The sequence below is a fragment of the Balaenoptera physalus genome, assembly GCF_965194825.1.
Source record: "Balaenoptera physalus genome assembly, chromosome: 15".
In the NCBI taxonomy this organism is placed as follows: Eukaryota; Metazoa; Chordata; class Mammalia; order Artiodactyla; family Balaenopteridae; genus Balaenoptera; species Balaenoptera physalus.
Genome location: NC_138894.1, coordinates 7,029,783 through 7,042,765, shown reverse-complemented (window position 1 = coordinate 7,042,765; position 12,983 = coordinate 7,029,783). Strand labels below are relative to the sequence as shown.

Sequence of the window (12,983 nt, the reverse complement as noted above, 5' to 3'; positions counted from 1 at the left end):
CTGTAACATTAGATATTATAAATCACTTAATAACAACATTTCTGATATTAGACAAAAAACCTTAAGCATTGTCCCCCCAGGGCTGTTTTAGTGCAGGGCAAGAAGTTAAGAATTTTGTATCCAAAAAGATTCTATTTACTTATGTTTTTAAATAGTTTCGACATATTTTATTAAGGGTAGGCTTCCATTATTTGGAAAATTGACATATTTAGGTTGCTTATTCCTTGATTCCCCAGTAAAGCAGTATAAATGGGGTTATCATATTTGCTTTAAAAAATAAATAAAGCCACATATTATTGACTAAAAGCTGTTGATTGTATAGTTACAATTATCTTCTGAGATCTGGTCTTAATTACCTTCATGTACCAGGTACCAGGAACTGTACTAGTTGCTTTTATAAATAAATACCTTGTTCAAATCTGCCTTATGAGCTATAGGTGTTGACGTTAATGAAAAACTGAGGCCACCCAGGCTGTTACGGTACATGGTAGCCTCTCGTTAGCTTTATCACTCTAGCTGGAAAATTAAAGTGGAGGTTTGAGTAGCTCAGCAGAGACAGTGATGATCACACTGATAAAATTCTCCTCGCGTGTATCGTGCAGCAACTCTCTCTCCATTGTCTGCGTTGGAGTAGCTGGTGCTGACTGACAGATAAGAGCAAAATAACTTAAAGACTTACTGTACAGAGTAGTTTTGCTTACGGTTTTTGCCGGGGTGGTTCAGTAATTGAGTAACGGCGTGCCTGGGTCTGGCGTCTCCAGATTGAACCATCAGAAGTAAGTTCTGCTGCGTCTCACAGCTGCTCTCTCCGTTGCTTCTTTGTAGTCATTTGGAGATTTGGTGCATAAGCCATTACTGGTGGATCTCACTGTTGAGGAAGGCCAGAGGTTGAAAGTGATCTATGGATCCTGTGCTGGATTCCATGCTGTTGATGTGGATTCAGGATCAGTCTATGACATTTATCTACCAACACACGTAAGAAAGAACCCACACTCTATGGTTGGTTGACTGGCTTCATTTTATTTTGACTTTTTTCTTTACTCTGCTTAGTGAACTAACACAAGCAGGGATCCCTTGCTTTCCCTGTGCTGTGGGGGTGAGTATTTAAATGGCGCCCCTGTTCAGTAGCGCTCTGCTCCGAGCCAAGTGGAGACCCGCTCTCCTGGCTCTGAGGCCCTCCTGAAAAGCTCCTCACCCTGCTTTCACTAACACGGGAGGGTTGGGCAGCTGCTGGCAGGTCAGAACCTCCGTGGGTCGGGACTGGTTAGAGGAACATAATTTATTAAATGGAGCCCCCAATCCAGATATGTCCCAGGGGCTCAGAACACGTGAACTAGTAGATGATAGGACCTCTCAAAGGTGGACTTGCAGATCTATATATGTATGTATATCCCATGGGTTTTCCACAGTGTTATCCAGTGCTGTGTTTGTCACCAGGAATCTGAACCAGTGCATTCCCCAAGACGTTCTTATCGAGCCCTTTTGCAGGGATGGAAGTAGCCACAAACGTGCTTGCCTGTACTTTGTTCCTCTTCTCTAGATCCAGTGTAGCATCAAACCCCACGCAATCATCATTCTCCCCAACACGGATGGAATGGAGCTTCTGGTGTGCTATGAAGACGAAGGGGTCTATGTGAACACCTATGGAAGGATTACCAAGGATGTGGTTCTGCAGTGGGGAGAGATGCCAACGTCTGTAGGTGCGCGTCCCTGACAGGAAAAGGCCTTTCCGAAAGAGGCGTGTAGTTTGCGTACTGATTTTACGTGTTCTTCAGACCCTTTGGCCACTTAACAGAGTGGCTGGCAGTAGATGGTGGAAAGTTAGATTGTAGACCGGGACACACGTAATAGTCTTATGTTAGGACAAAATCCAAGTAGTTATTTTTTAAAACTCTGTCGTTCACAGTCCTTCATTTAATCTTTAAGACAGCCAGGGGAAGTAGGGCAGGTGTAGCTGTTGACTGATGTGTGGGAAGTGAGGGGAGACAGAAGGGTAAGTGATCGCTCTTGCCATTCCGTGGCCCAGCCGCAGTCGACACTCGGCCTCCTGACCGTCCCTGTGCGTTCAGCAGCGAAGGCTGACCTCTGGAACCCTCATGGCTCCAAGTTTATATCCCCAAACTGTTTTGGTTTAATTGCGGTCACTGGTTCTGTCCACTTGGCTTTGCTTCTCGCTGCCTCCCTGGTAACTAGTGTGATGAAAATACGAGCTAAGCTATGGGGTGGGGCGGGGGGCGGGAGATGCTCCGGCCTGAACTGCCTCAACTGTTGATTCAAAATACCGCCTCCCGGGATGGACCACGAGGGTGCACATGCAGAGTTCCTTGCAAACGAAACCCCCAAATACTAGCTGTGTAGAGGGGTGCGGTGTGTGTGTGTGTGAGAGAGACCTGAGCAGTTTCTTTCCACGGCTGTTTCCTTACCTTTAACAACATGTGTTTTCTCCTCTCAAAAAGCGTATATTCGGTCCAATCAGACGATGGGCTGGGGAGAAAAGGCCATTGAGATCCGGTCTGTGGAGACCGGCCACTTGGACGGTGTGTTTATGCACAAAAGGGCTCAAAGACTGAAATTCTTATGTGAACGCAACGACAAGGTAACGGTTTCCTTAGAGATTCTTTTTAGTTGCTACTATCTTTTAGCAATGGTTTATTTTCCATGAAGTTTGGTGAAGCCTTTCCTTGGGGTTTTGATAGATTCTGAAATAAATTTATCAAGGAACTTTTCAGTAGTGACTTCTTAGGCCTGTTTATGGAGGTCATGATATATTTTATTTTGTTTTTGTTGAGGGGGTGGAGATGTTTTATCTCTGCAGAAATCATCCTATGTTGGGTTTTTGTTTTTTGTCTTTCGGGGTTTTTTTTTCCCATTAGGTGGCCTGCCTAGGCTACGTTTGGTTTAGGGATAGAGAAGGTTAAAGCTACCAGTTTAGATGTATGGAATTCTTTTGTGATTAGAAGGAACCCTCGTGCAAATTTAAGTAACAGGGTAAAACTTCCTCTCCCCTGATACGTACCAGAAATACACCACTTGTTAGTCTACCTTTTGAGTAGTGAAATAACTTCATTGTTTGTGTGGCATAAATGCCTAAGAGGGGAAATCATTTTATGCAGAAGTAGGCGTACTTCCTGCAGGTGAGACCCCGGGGCATCAAAGCCCCAGTTAAAACCTTTGCTTTTTGAAACTGGCTGCATCCTTGTCTTCTCTGGGATTGACTCCCTCCCTCCCCAAATCAGCCTTGGAGTGAAACAGACACTGGCCAATGGTGTTGACCCCTCTGACCTTTTCTAAGCCCAAATTTCTCTGTCTTCTGTCACTTGGATAAAAATATGTCTGACCACCTGGGGCAGCCCACTGCAGCCTTAGAAACATTTCCCCCTTTTGCTTCACGTTAAAATATATTAAAGCTCCTAGCAAGCAGACCTCAGGCTGACTTCTCAGATGAAGAGAGCGGTCGCTTCTCCTTGTCAGCTGGGCCTCCTGCCCAGCCACGCGCTCTCCTACTCAAGAGCTGCATCACCACCAGCCCACTTCCTCCTGCAGTCCTCTAGCCCATTCGCCGGTGCACTTGACCTTTTTTTCCTACATAATATCTCCTAAATCTTTTACCTTGAAAATCCATACAACCTCAGACCTAACCCAGGATTTTGCCAGCTTTTTGGCTTCACTTTCCTAAGTATGTTCAGTGGAGCCAAAACCGTGATATTCTTTGAACTTCAGGCATTTAAATATTTTTATCATTCATGATGTCACATCCATCGGGGTTTATTAATAAAAGGCACAAAACTAAATTATATTACTTTGACTGTAGAGTCACATGAAATAACTAATACATCTCAGCTTCATTTTCTAAGAGAGAAAAACCAGGTGGCTGAGGAGCCTCCCATTGGCAACTGCACATTGAGTGTGCCAATCCCAGTTATCTTTCAGAAGGTATTAGCCGTGGAGGTGAACACAAATGGTCCCGTTCGGGAACACCGCCTTTGTTCCTCTGCGTTCTCAGGATAGGGCAGGACGTACGAGGAGTCATCCGTCGGCTAAGGAGCCTGTCTGGTCAAGATGAAAACGGGCTCCTTCACAGACGAATGGACGTCATCCCAGATTTCCTTTGGGAGGGGCCCCTGGGGCTGTGGGACCAGGGTCCTGCTGACCCCTCCCCTCTCCTCCCCTCTCCTTCTGCAGGTGTTCTTCGCCTCGGTCCGGTCCGGGGGCAGCAGCCAGGTGTACTTCATGACGCTGGGCAGGACCTCTCTCCTGAGCTGGTAGGAGTGGCGGGCGGGTATGCTGGCCCCGGAGTCATCGAGATGAGAACCTGGAATTCCTGGCAACTGGCGCTCGGAGCCGCCCGGGCCGCGCGGGCGGGGGTCTCCTCTCCCCTCCCGCCCGTTCTTACCAGTTCATCTCCACTCCCTTCTTGTCCTGTTCGAAATAAATCAAGGCTGCAACGCAGCTGGTGCTGTTGAGACTCTACCGTCAGGTGCTATCGGTGTTGGAATCAAGCATCAGGCAGAACGCAAACGCCTTCCCTCCAGCTCCAGAATTCCTCGTCTGTGACTCTGTCCCGGCGTGTCTGCAGGTGGAGAACAGACACGCCGGCGGGTGGTTAGAAGTGGGCACAGCGGGTGTAAAGTGTGCTCGGACGAGCAGGTCACTGAAGCCAAGGGCAGATTTAATATAGTAACATTAACAATGTATTTAATTGACATTTCTTTTTTGTAATGTGACCATATGTGGACAAAGAAGAAGGTGCAGGTTTAAGAAGTTAATATTTATAAAATGTGAAAGACACAGTTACTAGGATAACTTTTTTGTGGGTGGGGCTCGGGAGGTGGGGTGGGTGGGTTAGGGACCCATTTGGCATTTGGTTTCTTGGGAATTCTTTTTTTTTTTTTGGCCAAGAACTCAGTCATTTTCTGTGTACCAGGTTTTGCCTAAATCATGTGCAGATAATTCTTCAAAAAAAGAAAAAGAAAAAAAAAAAAAAGGAAAAGGTGTGCATTTGTATCCTGGCCAGAACCTTGTTGTGTGACAGTATTAGCACTGCCTCGGTCAAAGGTTTAATTTTTGTTTAAACCTAGAAGTGCAACAGCAGTTTCACCACGGTCTGCACTTGCGGAGGGAAAAAAATTTTTTTTCAGCCACGTGTTTATTTTTTCGCCTACCTCATTGTTTTTAATGCATTAAGAGGTGGTTTAGTTTATATGTTTTTGGAGGAAAACATTAATGTTTAATTTAATCTTAATACCAAAACTATCCAATTGAAGTTTGACTGTTATTTCGTCACAGGTCTCAGTAGGCACAAGAGAAATTGTCCCTGAAGGTGGGAAACAGCCACGAGGCTTGTCTCACTGACGGGCGCGTCTGCTTTCTCAGTTGAGAGAGCAGATCGCGCTGTGTCCACCAGATTCACCCGTGGTGGTGGACGGGCGGCCATCGCCCACAGCACGAGGGGCCTCAGTGTTCTCAAATCGGGGTTTGCAGACAGGTGGTCATATGGGGACAGCCCCACAAACTGTTAACAGTGTTGCAGGAACCTTTCCTTGGGGCCGGGGGTATTTCCCTTTTTCTAAAAAATGCAATGCACTAAAACTATTTTAAGAATGTAGTTAATACTGATCATTCATAAGATAGCATCTTCTTGTGTTTTGGGTGTGATATCAAAGCCCTGGCTTTTCTCGTTCTCTCCCTTGCTCTCCCGTTCTCTCTCTGTTTTTTAAACCAGTTTTACTTTATGAATATGTTCATGACATTTGTAATAAATGTCTTGGGTAATAATTGGTTTCATGGCTTCTGGTCACTCGCTTCCTCTGAGGATGTTAATTAACTTGGTAAAGGAGCAGCGCTCGGCGCCATGGCTCTGCTGGCCGCCTTTCCTGTTGTCGAGTTCTGATGGGAATGTCGCGTCCACCAAACAAAAGCTCGGTGTTTCATAGGCTTACTCCTCCTCCGTGGTGAATTTTCTTTTATGACGTGTAAGTGGAGGTTTTCCTCCAACAGTCACTTGCACCTGTTTGCTGAGGCTTGGCCCAGCATTCGCATCCCGTTTGGCATCCATTTTGACTCGTCATTCGCTTCCTCCTGGGTCAGCATTTTTGCCGGAGGCTCTCCTATGAATTTCAAACCCTAGTGAAAAGTACATACACTCACAAATGCAGAAACAACAGCTGGTCGCGTACACGCACCACGACAGGACCCACTGAGAAAACCCGCCTCCGTACTGGAAGGATAAGGCCGGGGAAACAGGTTTTCCGTGTGTGTGACTTTGGTGTAGCGCTGATGTCTAAGGCAGAAAGAGCTAGTTCTTTTCTACTAATTCATACTGAACATAGAGAAGATTGGGGAGTTAATCCCACCCTTGGAAGGGACTTCTGAGACAGGCCAGACTCTGTCATCACGGGACTGCAGTCACAATCAACATCACTGCTGGCGATTCCCTACTCGGTTTGGCTTTTGACCCAAGATGAAATGTGTCTCAGTGAACACGTGCACCAGGAGGAGAAAGGACCACGTGGCGGGGTCAGTTGTAGCCCCCTCCCATGACTTTAGCGAAAGGTAAAAGTTGGGCAGGTGTCTTTGAAAAAATACTAAACTTCTGATACCGACATGGAAGATATAAAAAGGGATGAGGCCTCGTGGTCTGCATCATCCGCAGACTTGAAGCTCAGTGTCTGTAAGTCAAGGGCCGTGACACAGACCACGCAAATGGTGTTTCATTGGAATTGCCGAGTACTGAGAACTTGACAAAAGCCACGATTCCCTCAGGGGCGATGGGCTCCGAGCTCAGGTCAGGGTGGGCCTGTCCTAGTTGGGCAGCACCTGGTGGTGTTGGAGTTGAATGTGATTGAATCCATCGCCGGGCTTAGCTGACCGAGGTCAGCCGGCCACTGGTCCCCTGGGTGGGTGCCTGCGGTGTGCTTTCCTCGGCCGTGATGTCCCTCCCTCCGTGGCCTCCCCGCCTAGTAGATCAGACTGTGTTGCTACAGCTTCAAGCAGGCGCCCGGTTAGGTTTCTCCATGAAAGATGGCAAGCTGTCGCAGTGTCTTTCTTCTAGAGAAAGGGATCTTTCTCCTTTAACAGGGTAGTGACTTCACAGAAGTGCCAAGATGGCAGAATCAACAGAAGAAGATGGTATTATGCCGATACCGTTAAATGTGGAACATGGAAAACTATGACAACTCTTCCAAACAAAATACCAATATGGCTCTAGGTTTAGTAGAAGCTTTAATGAGTGATACCTTCCTGTGTTTAAAGCAGAGTCTCTCTGTGTCGGGCGCAGTGTTTTTACTTTTTCTCATGCCCATGTTGTGTTGAAGAAAATGTTTACAAAAAAACGGTTTTGTTACACTAATGTGCATCACGTATTTATGGTTTACTTTTAAGTGATCTTTTGTGGGTTATTTAGGCTTTTGTCTTAGTTGTCGTCCACTTACGGTGATTCATAATCCCCAGTTTCGCCAATTATAAATTTGCTAAACAGTAATGCAAATGACAAGCTGCATTGTTTACTAATCAGAGCTGCAAAGCAGACTGGTGGCAAGTACACACACAGCCTTCTTTTTTCAGTGCTAACTCGTCTTCTGTGTATTATGAAAATTACTGTTGCCCCTCTTCTCCCCTCTTTTGTCCTTAAATAAAATAAAAATGACACCTATTTCACGTGGCATGAGTTTCAAATATATTCTCTTCCTTCCGAATGTTTCCTTCCTCTACAGGTCCTCCTTCCCCCGTGCCACCCCTGGCCTGAGCGGGCGGCTCCCAGATCCTGCCATCTCCCTAACAGGGATGGCCCAGGGGCTCACCAGGCACAGGTTACGAAAGCAGCAAACATTTGTTCAAAGATCTTAGAATGAAATTGATGGGTGAGCTCTTGATCGCCGTGTTCCTGAAGCCAGAAACGGAGTAAGGCTCATTTTACACGCATGCTATCTGTTCTGTAGCTAACAGGATGATGAAAGGGACGCTTTCTCAAATTGGTGCATAAACTTGACCTTAGGCCTAATCACTGGAGCTCCTTCAGTGCAAGGTCATCACAGCCCCGCCCACGGGTGTGCCCCATCAACCCCCATAGCCTGGCGGGAACGTTCCTCATTGGCTAGATGCCAGGCCGTGGGTGTCAGCACCCTGCCCGAGCCCCCTCCCCCGTTGCATGCGTTAGTCAACTAGCTCCTTTGTGCTTCGTACTAGAAACGCGTTCTTTCTCTAAGGTGAAAATAAACTCGTAAATACCTCGGCCCCCCCAAGGAGCAAGTTAGTTCTCTTCCTGCTTGTTTGTTGCAGCTGGTGTGGGTGACAGGGAATAAACATCTGGTGACCCCGTCATTCATGGCCCCCGTTCCAACTTCGCTTCATCGGTGGAGGTTTCACTTACAGGAGGCCACCAGGGTCAAGTCAGCCCCTGTAAGGGGTGCCAGCCTGCTGATCTGGTGTCACATTCAAGGGTGTGGCGACGTTGCTGCTTTATCTGCCTTCTAGGATCAAACAATGCCCATGCTTCATTTTAGGAGAAGTAGGTAGTGTGTCTTGTAAAGGGAAATGGCTAAGGAATTAAGTTGGGAACAATAGTTATTACATTTTCTTATGGGAGAAGTAACGTGCGTTCAGACAGGAGAGTCTCACACCCGGTCTGCCTCGCCCTTCACTATAAGATGATCTTGTCGTATCTGCGTTTCAGAATCTTCCTGGAACTCTTGCAGCTTTGCCTCTGCCTCTCTTCACTTCCCTGTGCTCATACTTCACCTCATTTATCCTCTCTGATACCCTGACGACAGCGCGGTGCTGTCTGGTTCAATCTGCTTCTATCTGAATACAGAGCCTGCATATGAGCTCAGATTGGTTCTAACTGCTCTGCTCCTCAAGAGAAATTCCTGGTGGCTTGCTTCAGTAGCTTGAAATAAAAACCCTGATGTTAATCTAAGGATGAAACCAGCCCCCTGTGCAGCGTGGGGCTGGTGAGGAAGTGCACTAGGGTAGCCAGGCCCCGGGAGGGCTGTGAGCGTCTCACATGCTGGGCATGGGCCACCCGGGTCCCGTAACAGACACACCAGCCCCCCGGCTGCAACTTGGCTTCCTGTAAGAAGAGCGCAGTTCCTTGATGCTGAGTCTCATCTCCTAGTTTGCTTGGTTATGGGAAATTTGAATTTGATGGTCCAGCACAAAATGATACAAAATTATTGTTTTTATTTTGGTCTGAGTTGTGAAATTCTGGCAGCATGCCCCCCAGGAGTCTTGCAAAGGGATGACGTGGATACAGCTTGAGCAAAGCAATAGCGGCTCTTTCCTTAAGTGTGTTTGGAAGTCAGACGTAACAAACCTTGGAAAACAGTACTAAACTTTTCTACAATAAACGATATCAAATCCTGCCTTGATTCTTTTATTAACAGCTTTATTGAGATAAACCGTACCACACAATTCACCATTTAAAGTGTACAGACAGGGATTTCCCTGGCGGTCCAGTGGTTAAGACTTCGCCTTCCAATGCAGGGGGTGTGGGTTCGATCCCTGGTCGGGGAGCTAAGATCCCACATGCCTCGCGGCCAAAAAACCGAAGCGATATTGTAACAAATTTCAATAAAGACTTTAAAATTGGTCCACATCAAAAAAAAAAATCTTAAAAAAATAAAAAGTGTACGGACAATTTGGTGGCCTTTAGTCCTTCACAGCTGTGGCTACATCACCACAATCCATGTTTAAACATGTTATCACCCCAAGAAGACAGCCCACACCCCTTTGCCGCTGCCCCTCAGTCCCCTCCCCTCCCATCCCCCTAAACTTCATGCAACCCCTCGCCACCTTCTCTCGATGTGGACGTGCCTCTCCGAGACGTTCTGTGTCGGTGGAATCCTGCAGTGTGTGTCCTTTGTCACTGGCCCCTTCGGTTTCACAGAGCGTCTGGAGGTTCACCCTGTTGTAGCATGTGCTTTGCTTCTTTCTCTGTGTCTTTATTCTTTGTTTCTTTCTGTCGACATCCTTGGTTCTTCATCTTTGACCCTGATGCCTTCAGCTCTAGGACGGACGGACCACGTCACTGCCAGCCAGCTGGGTCCCAGCCCCCAGTGAGAGCTGCAGGGTTAACCTTTCACCCCTTGGGGGAAGCAGCCTGACAAGCTGCCCCGGAGATGGTATTCCTGCTGCTGAGACGTGCTTCCACCGCGAGCTCTTAGAAACCCAGAGATCCCCTCCCCGCGAGACGTTGATGCTAGACATCAGGCGCTTCACAGGTCAGGTGGTGCAGGGTGGTCACGTTTGGGACTGGGGGGAACCTTCCAGAAGTACAGCTGCCATGTCTAAAGACCCAGCACCTACCTGCCCACGGAGGGCCAGCCTCCAACCCTGGGAAGCTGGGGTCTGGGTCGGGTCCTCAGGTCATCCCTCTGGCTTGCGTGCTTGCCCCTAGGAAGGGCCGTGAGAGCTGTCCTGCTGAGCCAGATGCCTTTCTCGTCCTGAGCAGGTGGGCTCAACTGTCCCATTTCCACAGGGCCTTGTCCTGTTGGGGCCTCATGTCTCTTACTGTCATCGAGGACATTTCCTCAGTGCCGCCTGCTGGAAGGCCTTCTAATTGTTCCTGAACCTGCCCTGCCAGGGTACCTCGCTGAGTAGGTGTGGATGCTCGTAAACTTCCGGGAGCTTGGTGGCATTCGGGTGAGTCGGATGGGTTGAGCATCGCTGGGTGCTGTGTGTCTGGAGGTGTGGTCCTCCTGGGGGAAGTGCCGGGCGCTGTCTACAGGGGCAGCTCCAAAACCAGTGCTCAGTGCGCGCTGGATGTTACAGCAGAGCCTTCAGTAACAGCGCAACCGGAAAGGTTTCTACTTCTTAGCAAAAACAGCAATGTGGCTGCCAAAAGAGCCGGTGTGTGTTTGGACTGATTGCAGAAAGCGGTGAAGTGGGAGAAGATGTCCCCGTTCCGGTCAGGTCCCACCCGGCCGGATGCACCCATCGTGGGACCCAGACCAACCACAGCCTCGGCACAGGTGAGGGACCGACTGGGAAGGGCCCCAGACCAGTTCCCGAGAGGACTGGTTTAAAGAAAAGGTACCAAAGATAATTAGGAGAAGTCATTATAAACCTCTGAAGATTGTTCCACTAATCAATCCAGTTTGGAGTCAGTAAGAACAATGGTGACAGCAAACACTTCGTGTGTGTCTGCTAGGCCCCAGGCATGTACTAAGGGCTTTTACACATGTCTGCTTGGCCTGTAGAAGAGAAGACGGGGCACCGCTTGTTGACTTTATTTGGAGAGAGAATTAGAGGCAGGAGGGGTAGCTCTGTGAGGTGCCAAGTGGTAGATCTAGGAAAAGTGGGTTGAACCCATAGACAGACTCTGCTTTCAGTATGGAAGGGACCATAAGAAGGAAATGGGCAACTTCCATGGCCGGTCAGGCCCATGCCCTTGAGGCTGACCTTGTTGGGATGTAGAGGAGGTCCCTTGAGGTTTGTTAGGATGTAGGGGAGGACCTTTGAGGTTTGTTGGGACTGGATATAAACAAGGCTGGTAAACAGTCCATGGGCCATTTGAGAACATTCTTGAGCCCAAGTGCAAAACGGCCTTGGTATTCCTTGTAAACAGGAATGAACCTCTGAGCAAGTAGGTATTTAGGCAGCGATCTGGAGAGTAACTGCAGCAGGAACGGATTGGCAAGGGCATGGATGGGAACTTCCTCCAGGACACGCCGAGGTGCTCACTGCCCTGCAGAGCTCCCCTCACGCCCCACCCAGGGCCCCTCTGGGAGCCTCACTACCTTTGATTCCTCTTTCCCAGTACCATGGCTGGCTCCCCAGGGAACCCTGCAGCTACCAAGTAGGAATCCTGGGACTTTCCCACCACGGGAAATGAGCAGGTCCTCCTGGACCTGAGACCATTTGGTTCTGGGGGGCTTTCTGCCTTTAGTCAATCCTCTCTCTTGGTTGCAAAAGAGGACTGATTGCATTTTCCCAGATCCAAAACTGTCTCAGATTTCCAGCCTTGTTTAAACAATGGGATGCTAGTGTATAAAGCAGAGAAAAGAGGTATGGGTATAGATATTAAGTTCAAATGTACAATGTTCTTCAAAGATCCAACAGTGAGAACCGATACTGCTTTGCTCTTAGGGTTTATGAGTAATATCTGTCAATGTCAATATCAGATTTATTTTTCCTTTTTAGTTTTCTAGTATGGTGATAATTCTGACAGGTGAATAATGGCAATTTTTAAACAGTTAACCTTGCAAGAAAAGAACCCCAAAAGTATATGATGTCAGCAATCTTGGGATGCTTTTTAATGACTTGAGTAGTTGCAGCAGCAGCAGCTTTTAAGATGTGAACACGAGTAAGTTCAGCTGGCAACATAAACCATCACTTTGTCAGTCTCTAGTGTAAGACACAACATATACTTAATTGTGCCCATTTTAATATGTTTTTAGTTAACTCAATATATTCCAAAATGTAATTTCAACATGTAATCAAGACTTCAAACAATAGGATAGTTTACGTTCTTTTTTCCACACTGAAATTGTGGATTTCACACAGCACATCTCAGTTCTGAGCCACTTTTTTAAGTTCTCCGTCACCACTCGGGGCTAGTGGCTACCATTTTGGACAGTGCATTGCTAGAGGCGTTATCTACCTTATCACAGTCAATCCCCTCTAGAATCATCTGAAGTAAATATTGTTGATACATTCTACTGAAGAAGATACTGAAACTCCTAAAAAGTGAAATAACCTGCTAGGGGGTAGTTCTAGCGAGACTTAGGACCTGGTCTGTTCATCTCCAGACTCTGGTTTTTCTACACCTTAGTGCACATTATTTTGATTGGTGTTTTAAAATAGTTTTTAAAAACACTTTAATTTTTTTACGACAGCGTTCTACCAGAATGATACCTGGGATGGGGAGGCAAAGGAGGTACAGATTCTGCTCTATTTTAGCTTGTTCATATTTTCATCAAGAAAGCTGGATTTTAGAAATTTTGATTGTTTTCATTAAAACAGAAATGTGAGAGAGGCCAGGATAG

The 12,983-nt window shown here is 47.3% G+C and overlaps 1 protein-coding gene across 36 annotated transcripts in view; it reads left to right on the top strand.

The window, feature by feature from the left end:
• MAP4K4 (mitogen-activated protein kinase kinase kinase kinase 4) overlaps window positions 1-7,651 on the top strand; it is a 173,099-nt gene extending 165,448 nt beyond the window's left edge. For 19 of the 36 annotated variants that reach the window (XM_082426700.1, XM_082426704.1, XM_082426703.1 and 16 more), the window contains 4 exons: window positions 826-975; window positions 1,541-1,700; window positions 2,457-2,596; window positions 4,183-7,651. In XM_082426700.1, the coding sequence (XP_082282826.1) occupies window positions 826-975; window positions 1,541-1,700; window positions 2,457-2,596; window positions 4,183-4,266 (534 nt within the window). In that variant the 3' untranslated portion in view covers window positions 4,267-7,651. Of the gene's footprint in view, window positions 1-825; window positions 1,000-1,540; window positions 1,701-2,456; window positions 2,597-4,182 lie in introns of all 36 variants that reach the window. The other 17 variants (XM_082426712.1, XM_082426713.1, XM_082426693.1 and 14 more) reach the window with 1 other exon arrangement.
• The last annotated feature ends 5,332 nt before the right edge of the window (window positions 7,652-12,983 follow it).